This window comes from Bos indicus, chromosome 6, assembly GCF_029378745.1.
Source record: "Bos indicus isolate NIAB-ARS_2022 breed Sahiwal x Tharparkar chromosome 6, NIAB-ARS_B.indTharparkar_mat_pri_1.0, whole genome shotgun sequence".
NCBI lineage: Eukaryota > Metazoa > Chordata > Mammalia > Artiodactyla > Bovidae > Bos > Bos indicus.
This window is the reverse complement of record NC_091765.1, coordinates 84,806,390-84,818,663: the sequence shown is the minus strand read 5'-3', so window position 1 is coordinate 84,818,663 and position 12,274 is coordinate 84,806,390. Positions and strand designations below refer to the sequence as shown.

At 38.7% G+C, this 12,274-nt stretch overlaps 1 protein-coding gene across 5 annotated transcripts in view; it reads right to left on the bottom strand.

Moving 5' to 3' along the window:
• YTHDC1 (YTH N6-methyladenosine RNA binding protein C1) overlaps nucleotides 1-12,011 on the bottom strand; it is a 38,207-nt gene extending 26,196 nt beyond the window's left edge. For 4 of the 5 annotated variants that reach the window (XM_019962830.2, XM_019962831.2, XM_019962833.2 and 1 more), the window contains exons 1-3: nucleotides 11,675-12,010; nucleotides 803-904; nucleotides 109-437 (exon numbers count right to left, since the gene is read on the bottom strand). In XM_019962830.2, the coding sequence (XP_019818389.1) occupies nucleotides 109-437; nucleotides 803-904; nucleotides 11,675-11,702 (459 nt within the window). In that variant the 5' untranslated portion in view covers nucleotides 11,703-12,010. Of the gene's footprint in view, nucleotides 1-108; nucleotides 438-802; nucleotides 905-11,674 lie in introns of all 5 variants that reach the window. The other variant, XM_019962835.2, reaches the window with a different exon arrangement.
• Nucleotides 12,012-12,274: the final 263 nt, after the last annotated feature.

Sequence of the window (12,274 nt, the reverse complement as noted above, 5' to 3'; positions counted from 1 at the left end):
AAGGGAATCAGCAGTCATACAACAAGGTCAGAGTGAATAAATAGTTCTAGCCTCACACAGAAATGAAAGAATTGCTCTCTGTATTATATCTGCAATAATATTGACTACCTCAGAATCATCTGGTGTAGGGGATTTGACCCTCCTTTCAGGATCCCTTTTCCGCAGACAAGTTTTGTCAGGCTGACTCTTATAAGGTTCTCTGGAGGCACTGCTTGACAAACGAATCTTCCGATCAGCTTCTAACCGCTTGTTTCTTTCAGATCTTTGATATTCCTCATTTTTATACTCTGTGACTGATTTTCCTTTTGTACTAACCATTCTTTTGTTGTTGTTAACTGATGAGCTCAGTGGCTTAGAAATCAACTGTCTTGAATGAACAGAAGGCTTTTGTCGCTTTGTATCAGCAGATTCCATTCGGTCACTTTTTCTTTTTGAACCTTAAAAATACCAAAAAAAAAAAAGGTTTGGGTATTAAGACTTATTTCACCAAAGTTCAACAAGTAAATACACCAGAGAGAAAAAAAGCCTCATTTCTTTAAAATGTCTTCTGAAATATTTGTACTCCAAAGTTAATTATAAAGAAAACACAGCTTTCAAATACTGGAATAAATTCACTTATCTGAGACATTTCACACGTTTGAAAAAACACGTATTACTCTCTTTCATGTGGAATTGGGTACCACTGCTTGTTATGATTGTGCTTTTGGTGTTAAGAGCCTCAAGGAACAAGCACAAAAGCAAAGACTTAAGATATTTATCTCTATGTACACTGTTATTTTAACAAAATAAACAGAAATCTTACCCTTTTTCTCATTTTTATCTTGTTCACTCTCTGGATTATAGAGTTCATCATCTTGTTCTGGTACTTCAGTCAAAATATCATCTAGAACATTAAGTTCTCCATCTGAAAGCAAGGAAATTAAAAAGTAATGGGGAAAAATCATTACCATTAAGCATTTATTTCTGAGTACTTACTGTGAAGTTATTTAAGTATGAGAACATAACCTTTAAGGAGTTTTTATTTCAGGATCAAGACAAAAGAATAATTCCTATAAAACCATACAAAGCAGAGGATATGATACAGAGCCCTGGTCTACAAAGCCTAGGCTATGAAAGGATATATACTGGGGTACAAAAAGAAAAAGTCAGAACTTATTTGTGCATCATCTTTTCATCTCTAATTTTTTGTCAACTGCTTTAAAATGTGCACAATAAAAAAAAAAAAAAATACAGGTGCATAACTTTTAAATAAACATATCTATCAAAGGGATTCCCAGGTGGTGCTAAAGAACCCTCCTGCCAATGCAGGAGATGTGAAGAGATGTGTGTTTGATCCCTGGGTCTGGAAGATCGCTGGGGGAAGGGCACGGCAACCCACTCAAGCATTCTTGCCTGCAGAATCCCATGGAGAAGAGGAGCCTGGCAGGCAACAACAGTCCATGGGGTCACACAGCATCAGGTACAACTGAAGCGACAGCCCACATATTTATCAAAGATTGTGAATTTCGGGAAAAATACTTACTGATTACTATTTTACAATTCAGAAACTCTGGCAGACTCCAGCTTAAACAAGTAATCAAAGTTATCACCACCCACAGTGGATCAAATCAGTATCATGGACCCTGGTATGACGCACTACTCATGGAACACTTCTCCAATATTCCTATGCAAAATGCAAAACCTAAACCTATACATAAGGAAACAAATACAAAACCAACCCAAATTTAGAGGCATCCCAAAACATCAATATCATGAAATACAAACACTAAGGAAACACTTCAGATTAAAGGAGACTAAAAGATACGCGATACAGCACATGATCTGAGACTTAACTGGAAAAACTAGTGAAATCTAAATAAGGTCTGCAGATTTGATAGTACTACCGTTAAGTAAAAGAGAATTCTACTTTTTAGAAAATACATACATAAGTATTTAGGACTCGTCTGCAACAGACAAAAGATGGAGTGTGAATGAATTAGAAAGACAAATATGGTAAAAAATGTTAACATGTGAAATGTGGTTGAAAAGCAAAATCTTCATACTATCCCTACAGCTATCCTGTTGTCTGAAATAACATCGAAGCAGGTTAAAAGAAGAAAATTAGTGATGCTGGTTTGGACTATAAAAAGTGTAACTTGTCCAAACAAAGAAACCATTGACTGTAACTGATACTTTCAATGATCATGAAAACTTACAACTCAGTTTCATCATCCCACCCTCCTTCATACCGCCCCCATCCTGTCTAATAGGACAAAAAAATTCTTAGAAATATATGCAATTATGTATTTACTACTTTAAACTGATTTTTCCCCCCAAATAAGGCACTAAAGCTAATGGTCAATGTTTTAAACACTAAGCATACAAGCATCAAAAATATCTTTCCAAATTTAAGGTGCCATAACAAGAGATATAAAATCATAAAAACTGATGACACAGGACAACTGTACCCATGGCTCTAGCCAAAAAGCAAAGCCCACTCAAAGTATAACAAGGTTTATTAACCTGAGGTCTTTGAACAGGTTAGATATAACTCAAATTTCCCCAAAAAGGGACAGAAATCAGGTACTGAAGAGAACTAAAGCAGATAATGTAGGTAAATAAGAGGAAAAGCAAGGTGACACAGGATACAGAAAACAAATCTTCTGTACCTGGAGCCACAGTTGCTACTTAGAACACTGAAAATTACATATGCCTGAAATAGAATAGTAACTGATTTCCTTGAGCCATAAAAATGCTTACCTGTACTTTACTATTTTTCTAAAATGAATATATACTATATGGACTGCTTCCTTTTTTTTTTTTTAATGTTACTGAAAATCAAGATATGTAAACCAAAATGGTTTCTCTCATCCTTTGGGTTCATGTTTTCACTGAAGAAAATCCCCTTGAAACCTGAACAGTGCAAACACAATTTTTGGATACTATATCATAAATAAAGAATAAAAACATATAATTTGATTTTTAGACATCCATGTTTTTCAGATATTAAGCCATCTTTGGGTCAAAGTTCTCTAGTCAGTAAAAAAGTGGGTCCAACAAATCCTGAAAGATAAGACATCTGTAGAACCAAAACAAAACAAACAAACAAAAAAAAACTATGACATGACAGCAAATAAGACAATCAATACAGTGCTACCTAAATCTTTGCAAATTGCTAGTTCTTGATTAGAAATATCCACCCAAAAGCTTGGACAGTCACATGAAATTATATACTTTTATACATGCTAAATCTAACACAGAAAGAAATACTGTGAAGCTGATTATATCAACTTAAATTTCAGACATGCCTAAATCATGGTTTACCTACAAAAAGGGTACTACTCTCTTTAAAAACTTCAATAAATAATTTTATTAGACAAATCCAAAGATTAGTTGCAGTTTTAGAAAGTATCTACAAATTTTTAAAATACTAATCAATACTTGCTTTTCTAACATTTTATCACTTTCATACATATCATACATGACACACATAAACTATATTTTAGACTGCTTTGCAGATAAAGAAATAGAAGCTGAGAAGTTCAAGTTACGCAAATTCACTTGTCTAGAGTCCAGGCTTTCTAAATATATGGTTAAATTACATGTAAACAATAGAAGTACCTTTAAACAAAGTGTAAGAAAACAAAAACCCAAAACATCACTGAAAGGTTGGGTGCACTAGTAATTAATTTCAAATTAGTGCATCAGAAAGCCTTGCATCCTAAACATTGCAGCATCTTAAATTTACTTTAAGTTCAACCACAATATCCTCATTTGATGTCTACAAATTTTTACCCATTTTATACTCTATGACAACAAAAATGTAACTGGTTTTAATCACAAAACTGGCAAACTAAGACCTGCAAGACAAAATTCAGCCCACAGCCTATTTTTGACTGACAAGAATGGTTTCAACATTTTTAAGGTTGTGTTTTTAAAAAAGAAAAGAACATATGACAAAGATCTTATGAGGCCTACAGAGCCTAAAATATTTTCTGACTCCCTGATATAAAAGATTGTATTTGTTACTTTTCTCCACCACTGAAATCTTTTATTTGCTGAAATATGATACAGACGAGATTTGTGTTTGGAATGAAGAAAATCCAGGTCATCATTTAAGAGCTAGGTATCTTTGGGGAAGTCCCAATTTGAGCTCCAGTTTCTTCACCTCTGATAAGAGGCAATTAGAATAAAAAGATCACTGTTTGGGGTGGGAGCGGCGGGGGGGCGCAGGTATTTGACCCTCCTGAACCTTGTATTAATAATGACTAGGGTACATGATATACAAAATACAGTCCTGAATATAAAACAAAATCCTCTTTTCTCAATAACACAAATACATAAATATTCTGACTACTGCAGTAAATTTAACATGCTATCCCAAAACTTGGTGACTTAAAACAATACAGTCATTTATTATTACTGCTTATGGTTCTGAGGCTCAACTAAAGTCTCGCATGTGGCTGCAGTTAAAGGCTGGCTAAAACCATCTGAAGGCTTGTTTATTCACACTGGCTGGGTAGATTCAAAACAGCTGGGGCTCCTAGGCCATGCTTTTCAATGGCACCCTCTACCATGACAGCTTCAGCATAGGTCAACCTCTTTCATGGTGGTTTAGAGCTCTAAAGATACATTAATACAGCCCAAAAGAAAAAGGGCCATCTACTCAGGTTCAAAGAGAGGAGCCAGGGACTCCAACTACTGTGGAAGAAATGTTCCAAATACTTGGAAGGTGTTATCCAAACTATCACCACTTGCTTAGTTTTGCTTATTTAATTATAAATGTTAAGATGTATTCTTAAAATAATAAGAGTATTGGGTTATAAAGCTAACTGCTTCCTATGACCATTCACTGGCTAGAAAATGTACACTTTGTGTTTTAATTCATGTTTTTAATTTAAAATGAATTAGCTATAAAGGATTATTTTAGTAATCTCAGAAGTTACCACTATGAAAGATTAACCTACCCCTGGTACATCCTTTTGGGGAAGAAGAGAGAAAGTAGCATCCACTGGTTCTCCAGTGTGACTTCTTTTATGCTTTAAATCACTCATTTTATCCTGAAATTTAACATTATTCTGCACAGTGATATGCACATGTTCAATTTCATCACAGTAGTTTGACAGCAGCACCATAAGAATATTAGCAATAAAATGAACAAAGGTTAGCAGATGCCTGGTTAAGAATTCTATATAAAATATAACTCAAATGCAGCATTTCCTAACAGGATTTTTAGATGAATTTATTTATTTAAAGATCTATTTATTTTTATTTTTTGGCTGTGGTGAGTCTTCAGTGCACAAGAGCTACTCTTTTGTGGTGCTTGAGTTTCTCATTGTGGTGGCTTCTCATTGCACAGGCTCTAGAATTTGGGCTCAGGAGTGGTGGCGCATGGGCTTCTCATTGCGGCAGCGTCTCTTGTTGCGGACCAGAAGCCCTAGAGCGTGAGGGCTTCAGCAGCTGCAACACATGGGCTCAGCAGTTGAGACTCCTGGGCTCTAGAGCACAGGCTCAACAGTTACGGCTCATGGGCTTAGCTGCTCTGTGGCATGTGGGATCTTCCCCAACCAAGGACTGAACCTGAGTCCCTTGCACTGCAAGGTGGATTCTTAACCACCGGACCACAAAGGAAGCCCCTCAAATGCAGTATTTAAAGTGCTTTATTTATTTTTTGAGAAATCTATATAGAGTCTTTAAAAAAAAAAAAAAAAACCCGTTTAAAGTCACAACAAAAAATGAATTTTTCACAATGTGTCGATGCAACAAAATAACTCAAATGAAACACAAACAGTATTCCCATTTATAGTTAAAGTTCAAATCCATTCAAAGTTATACACTAAGAGCCTGTAGAATTTAGCTCTTGGATGCTTTGTCTTTGAAAGCTCCAAGGGTTTAAAGTAAGAACATATATTCTACATTTTAAAAAAAGACTATTTGATCACTGCTGCTGCTGCTGCTGCTGCTAAGTCGCTTCAGTCGTGTCTGACTCTGTGCGACCCCATAGACGGCAGCCCACCAGGCGCCCTCATCCCTGGGATTCTCCAGGCAAGAACACTGGAGTGGGTGGCCATTTCCCTAGGGTCCCAGGTTTTTACCTGAAAACTACCAGTTGGAGCAGTCCTGACAGTCTTTGGTAAAGACACACACAAAGTAATTTATGTCAAAGTTGTGCATGAGACAATCTAGCTTTATGTTTTTTACATCAGGGTATTTACCAGTATTTCCTGAACATGGACCATACTTATCCCTCTATTCTCTATTACCTCAATACTTGCCATTCCTGCTGCTAGATCGCTTCAGTCGTGTCTGACTCTGGGTGACCCCATAGATGGCAGCCAACCAGGCTCCCCCGTCCCTGGGATTCTCCAGGCAAGAGTACTGGAGGGGGTTGCCATTTCCTTCTCCAATGCATGAAAGTGAAAAGTGAAGGTGAAGTCGCTCAGTCGTGTCCAACTCTTAGCGACCCCATGGACTGCAGCCTACCAGGCTCCTCCATCCATGGGATTTTCCAGGCAAGAGTGCTGGAGTGGGGTGCCATTGCCTTCTCCGTACTTGCCATTACCTATTGTATTAAATAGGGGTTCACTGGTGGCTCAGATGGTAAAGAATCTGCCAGCAATATGGAAGACCTGGGTTCGACCCGAGTTGAGAAGATCCCCTGGAGGAAGGCATGGCAATCCACTCCAGTATTCTTGCCTGGACAATCCCCGTGGACAGAGGAGCCTGGTGGGCTACAGTCCATGGGGTCGCAAAGAGTCAGACACAACTGAGCGACTAAGACACACACAGTTCAGTTCAGTCGCTCAGTCGTGTCCGACTCTCTGCAACCCCCATGGACTGCAGCACACCAGGCCTCCCTGTCCATTACCAACTCCCGGAGTTTACTCAAACTCCTGTCCGTTGAGTTGGTGATGCCACCCAACCATCTCATTCTCTGTTGTCCCCTTCTCCTCCTGCCTTCAATCTTTCCTAGCATCAGGGTCTTTTCAAATGAGTCAGTTCCTTGCATCAGGTGGCCAAAATATTGGAGTTTCAGCTTCAGCATCAGTCCTTCCAATGAACATGCAGGACTGATTTCCTTTAGGATGGACTGGTTGGATCTCCTTGCAGTCCAAAGGACTCTTAAGAGTCTTCTCCAACACCACAGTTCAAAAGCATCAATTCGTCACCGCTCAGCTTTCTTTATAGTCCAACTCTCACATCCATACATGACTACTGAAAAAGTCATAGCTTTGTCCGTACTGACCCTTGTCAGTAATGTCTCTGCTTTTTAATATGCTGTGTAAGCTGGTCATAGCTTTCTTCCAAAGAGCAAGCATCTTTTAATTTCATGGCGGCAATCACCATCTGCAGTGATTTCACAGCCCAAGAAAATAAAGTCAGCCTCTGTTTCCACTGTTTCTCCATCTATTTGCCACACACACACATCTATTTTTAAAGCATTTTATCTGCCTGACCCTAGAATGCATATGCCCATAACTCTTAAACAACACTGATATTAAGTAACTACCAAAAAATTTATGGTTCAATTCAAGACACTGAGGTAACAGGAACACCAAACATATATACTTTTAGTACACAGGATACCTTGTGAAAGAGTAGGAATGCTACAGGGGACAAGCCTACTCAACTCCAGTGGATTCACTGTCTTAAGAGAAATGCCAAGTACCCTGTCAGATCTTATAAATTTTCAAGAGGATTTCTAAATTCAGATTTTTACTTGAATTGTCTGACTTTCAAATACTCCTTGATTTAAAACAAAACAAAGCAGGCTGCTGCTAGCTTGATTCCTTTATGGAAATACAATCATCTGTGAACGTTTTGCATTCGCAATATATGATGCTCATACATGGACTTCATTATCATCACTGGTTAAACAAGCATAATCTTATGTTACCATCACAAACTATTAACAAACTGAGTTTTGGGATAAATATACAGATCCACAATACAGGAAACAAAACAAAGAAAGAAAAAAATCACTGTTTTTAGAGAACCTGTTCAAAACTGTGTTAGTCAACAAAGCTTGTCTTCTGTAGATGGGAGTATTTGTTTGGATAAGATAAACACAGGAACTTTAAAATCTAACTGGCTTTCAAAGTAGTTTCTAACCTTTAGAAGGTTATGTATGAAACAAGTATTCCAAAAAGAAGCCCAATAAATTCAAGTACTGTGAATAAAATCTCACAGTTCTGAATCCAAATTTAGTACTCTTTCCACTGTGCCAGAATTACACCTCAACCTTGAAACTCCTGGCCTGAAAGGCCACAATCCTTAACTCCAGGGATACCAGTGTTGAAAATAATATTTATCTGAGAAATGGTTCGCTTTTTGTTTGTTTTTTGGACTCTGGAAGCTTCTGGATCAGGAGATACAGAGTACTGTTTATTTCAGGATCCAGGTTCAGACTAAGACCTTAAGTATTTAAAGGGAGGAAAAACAGACAAAAAAAAAAAAACTGAGCAGTTAAATATATTGTGCATTTTGTGTCTAACATAGGGCACCAATACATTACAGTTGTTATTTTAATTCAGTTAATATAGTGGGGTTTGGCGATGGAGCAACATTTCCTGGAGCCTCCCATTCTGTTTTGTTTTAGATTAGACCAGTCTCTCAGTTATTTTTTTGTCATTCAAATTGTCATTCTTCTAAAAGAAGAGACTTGGATTTCCCGTCCCATCCAAACTTCCTGCCTCTCAAAAAACAAACAACTGAAGTCTACGGAGAGCATGTGTAGCTTTCTGTCCTACTTCTATTATGGATAAAACAAATATATTGGAATATCAAACATACTCTACGCTTTATAAAGCCCTAAAGTGAACGAACACTATCTAGCCCTAAAGACTTACTAGAGTGAGGACATGTGTTTGTGTGTGTGTGTGTTACCAAATGCACATATTTGTATGTATTTGCATGAACGTGTGTTATGTATAAACTGAGAAACTCTTAACTTTGGACATCAATAGCAAATATCACATAAATAGTTTTTAATGAAGTCCAACTTTGAACTAACGATTTACAATTTTCTAAATCATTTATTCAAGGTACTGAGACAATTACTGTACACCAGCAATCGGGTAAACAAGACAGACATATTCCTGGCCCTCATGGAGCTTCCAGTTGGGTAACACGCAAAAAACATGTTACTTTTTAAAGTGGTACCTAATTATCCACATTTTAGATATATTAAACTTGTGTAACTGTTCTCCAGAAAGAACTTTATAAGAACTGAAATAAAATGCAAAGATGTTTATACAGAAAAACGGCAAATAACATTCGATAATACCACCAACATTTCAACATCTTCCAAATCTCCATTTTGGATAATCACCACAGGAATTAAGCAGGCAATTTCTCCAATTACAGGCTTGAGCTTTCAAGTACAGGTATTACATAAGCATTCATACAAGGTAATGTCTGCTTATTATATAGCTAATGTGCAAAGCCCAATAATACAAGGGGTTTATGACCAAAGTTTAACTGTTTTGTTATTTACAGCAAATTTTTGCAACTTAAACTCATTTCTTATCAAGATCTTACACCACTTACAGAATCTTTAAAGAAAGGCCTAAGGTGTGTGGGCATGTCTAAGATTCTTACAGGGCTTATCTTTATAATTTCTTAACGTTTCATTCAAGACATCTGCTGTTCATTTTTCCTTGTTCAATGTGAAAATAAAGTCAAGTATTAATTCTAATTCTAGCTATTTTCCAGCTGTTTGACAAATATCAAGAAAGTAAGACACCCTAGGCCTCAATTTCCTTATTTGCAAAGTAGGCTATTCTAGAAATCTTCCCATTTCAAAATTATATAAGCAACTCCAGTAGGTATGTATCTGCTAGCTTTGCCAGTAAACTATAGACAATCTTAAACTATAAGATAAGCATTTTTATCATAAATTTTGAAATAAGCTGAATTACGAAAATTAAGTTTTTAAAAACTACACAAATGTGAGGCCTTTCAAAAGCTGGACAATTTATCCTAAGTATTGCTCTTAGGTAGCATTACTACTTCCCAGTAAGTGACAAAGTTCATGTAGACATTTTCACCTCTAAATCCATTTCTAAAGCAAAAAATTCAATATAGCACCTACTCTTTTTCCTCCTGTACAACTGTGTCTACTCCATAACTGACTTACAACTATGTTCATCTTGAGACAATGAACTCTTGAAAGTACCGAGCTTTACTCATTTTTCATCTAGCTCATCTCACATACCTCAACCACCATCCCACACACACAGCTCATAGATAACACTCTTGAAACAATCGTTGACTGAGTTAATTCTTACTGATTAAAATCATCTATTTAATACTACTATACTTCTGATTAAAAGCAGTTTGTTTTATTTACTAACATCATGCAATCTTATGATCACATTCCTTCTGGATTTCTCAAAAGGAGGGGAGAGGATTTTTAGGGCTCGTTAAGGAAGGAAAATTAAACTACTAAAACCTAATCAATCCCATGATTGCATTCCTTCTGGATTGCTCAAAAGCAGGGGAGAGGATTTTTAGGACTCCTTTAAGGAAGGAAAATTCAACTACTAAACCCAGTCACCATCTCCTGCTTAAACCAGGAGCAGTTATCTTAAACATATTCCCACCCAGTCCAACTCTCAAGGTTGTCCCTTTCCCTAGAACAGTTCACTGATTTTTCCAGTTCATTGACTCTTTCTTCTTTTAAGGAGCAAAATTAGAGATCACAAATCTAATGGAACTTGACTCTGCAGTCCATTTAACAAATTGCTCCCCTCACCACACAAAAGGGTAGATTCGAGAAATAAAGGGCAACAGCTGGCCATATATGTATATATTTTTTAATAATCAGCTATATCCTTCCCAAAACTATTATAGTAATCTTTGGGTTGTAAAAAAAACCTTAACTCACCATCCAATCTAGACCACTCTTCAAACTTGTATTGAGTCTGGATCTACATCTAGGCCCCGGAAGGCCAGTATTTCAAAAGACCTGATATTTCATTCTGGCAACATCAGTTCCTCCCAGATTTCAAAGCAACTGTATCCCTCCGACTCTATAAATTACATTTGTTCCTAGTTACCCTCCAGTAACTACGCAAAACGTGTGTCTTTCAGAATAGCGGCCAAGATTTTTTCTACCAGGCCTGAACCACATAATCCTCTTTTCAAACATTACCTTTCCCAAAATAAGTAAATATGTAACCAAATAGGCCATTCCTGCCACTGCCTACTTAACAGGAACAGAAATTACTTGTCGACATTTCCCCGGACTAATCATCTATCTATACCACGTCTTAAACATCCACTAGACTACCAGCTTTAATCGTGGCATTAAGGGTTTTCGAAATTCAGCCTAAGAGAAAAGACTTCCAAAAATACGCATTACCTCCGCATAATACTACCAGGAAATAAACCCAAGGGCCTGCAACTCAAGAAAGGCCTTCTCTCAGCCGCGCCCAGGACGGATAAACGTTACGTGAAGAAGGAAATTAGGATCAAAGAAAAAATCCAAGGCTAGATGAAGTGTTAGGTCATGTGGAGATCGAGGACGAAAGGGCAGGCCTGGTCTTTGCCAGTGAGTTCGAGTGTCTCCATGGAGAGACCGGCTCCGCGCGGAGCAAGCTAACCTCCTCAACCCCCAACTCACAATGACGACCACGGTTCGGGCGACCACTCCAGAGCCCCGACTCCGCCCGTCACCTTTCTCCGCACTAACCTTTCTCCTCTCGGCTGTCGGCCGCCATTGCTCCCCTCTTGTTTCCGATGCTGCTGCTACCGCCGCCGCGGCTTCGAGGCGACTCGCGCGGGTGCCGCAGGCGCGGCAGCAAAACAGGCGCGTCCGTCAGTCCGTCCGCTGGGCTGCGCGCTCGGCACCGTGGCCTCTACACTTACCCTTCCCGATTCACCCTTTCTCCCCGCTTCTTCCCTTTCTCTTTTCCCCTTCCCTCCTTTCACTCTAGCCACCCGCAGCTTAGGCCCAGCCTTCCCGTTGGGGCTTAGAGACGGGAGGAGGGGAAAGGCGGGGGTTGGGGGGAGGGAAACAGATGGCGACAGCGGGCGGCGCTAAAATGGAGCCTGCTTCCTGCGTGAAACAATCCAGCTCCCGAAGTGCCCTGCGCTGTTTACGCTACGTTCCTCCCTGGGAACGTCACAGTGCGGAGAGGGGCGAAGAGGCGGGACGGACGAGGGAACGTGACGTAACGTCCGCACGTCGTGCCGCCCCCCTGCACCCCGGAAGTCTCTGGAGTGAGTTTCATTTCTAGGGATCGAGTATTCCAAGTTACATGCTATCTTGCGTACTCCCAGGTTTCTGTTT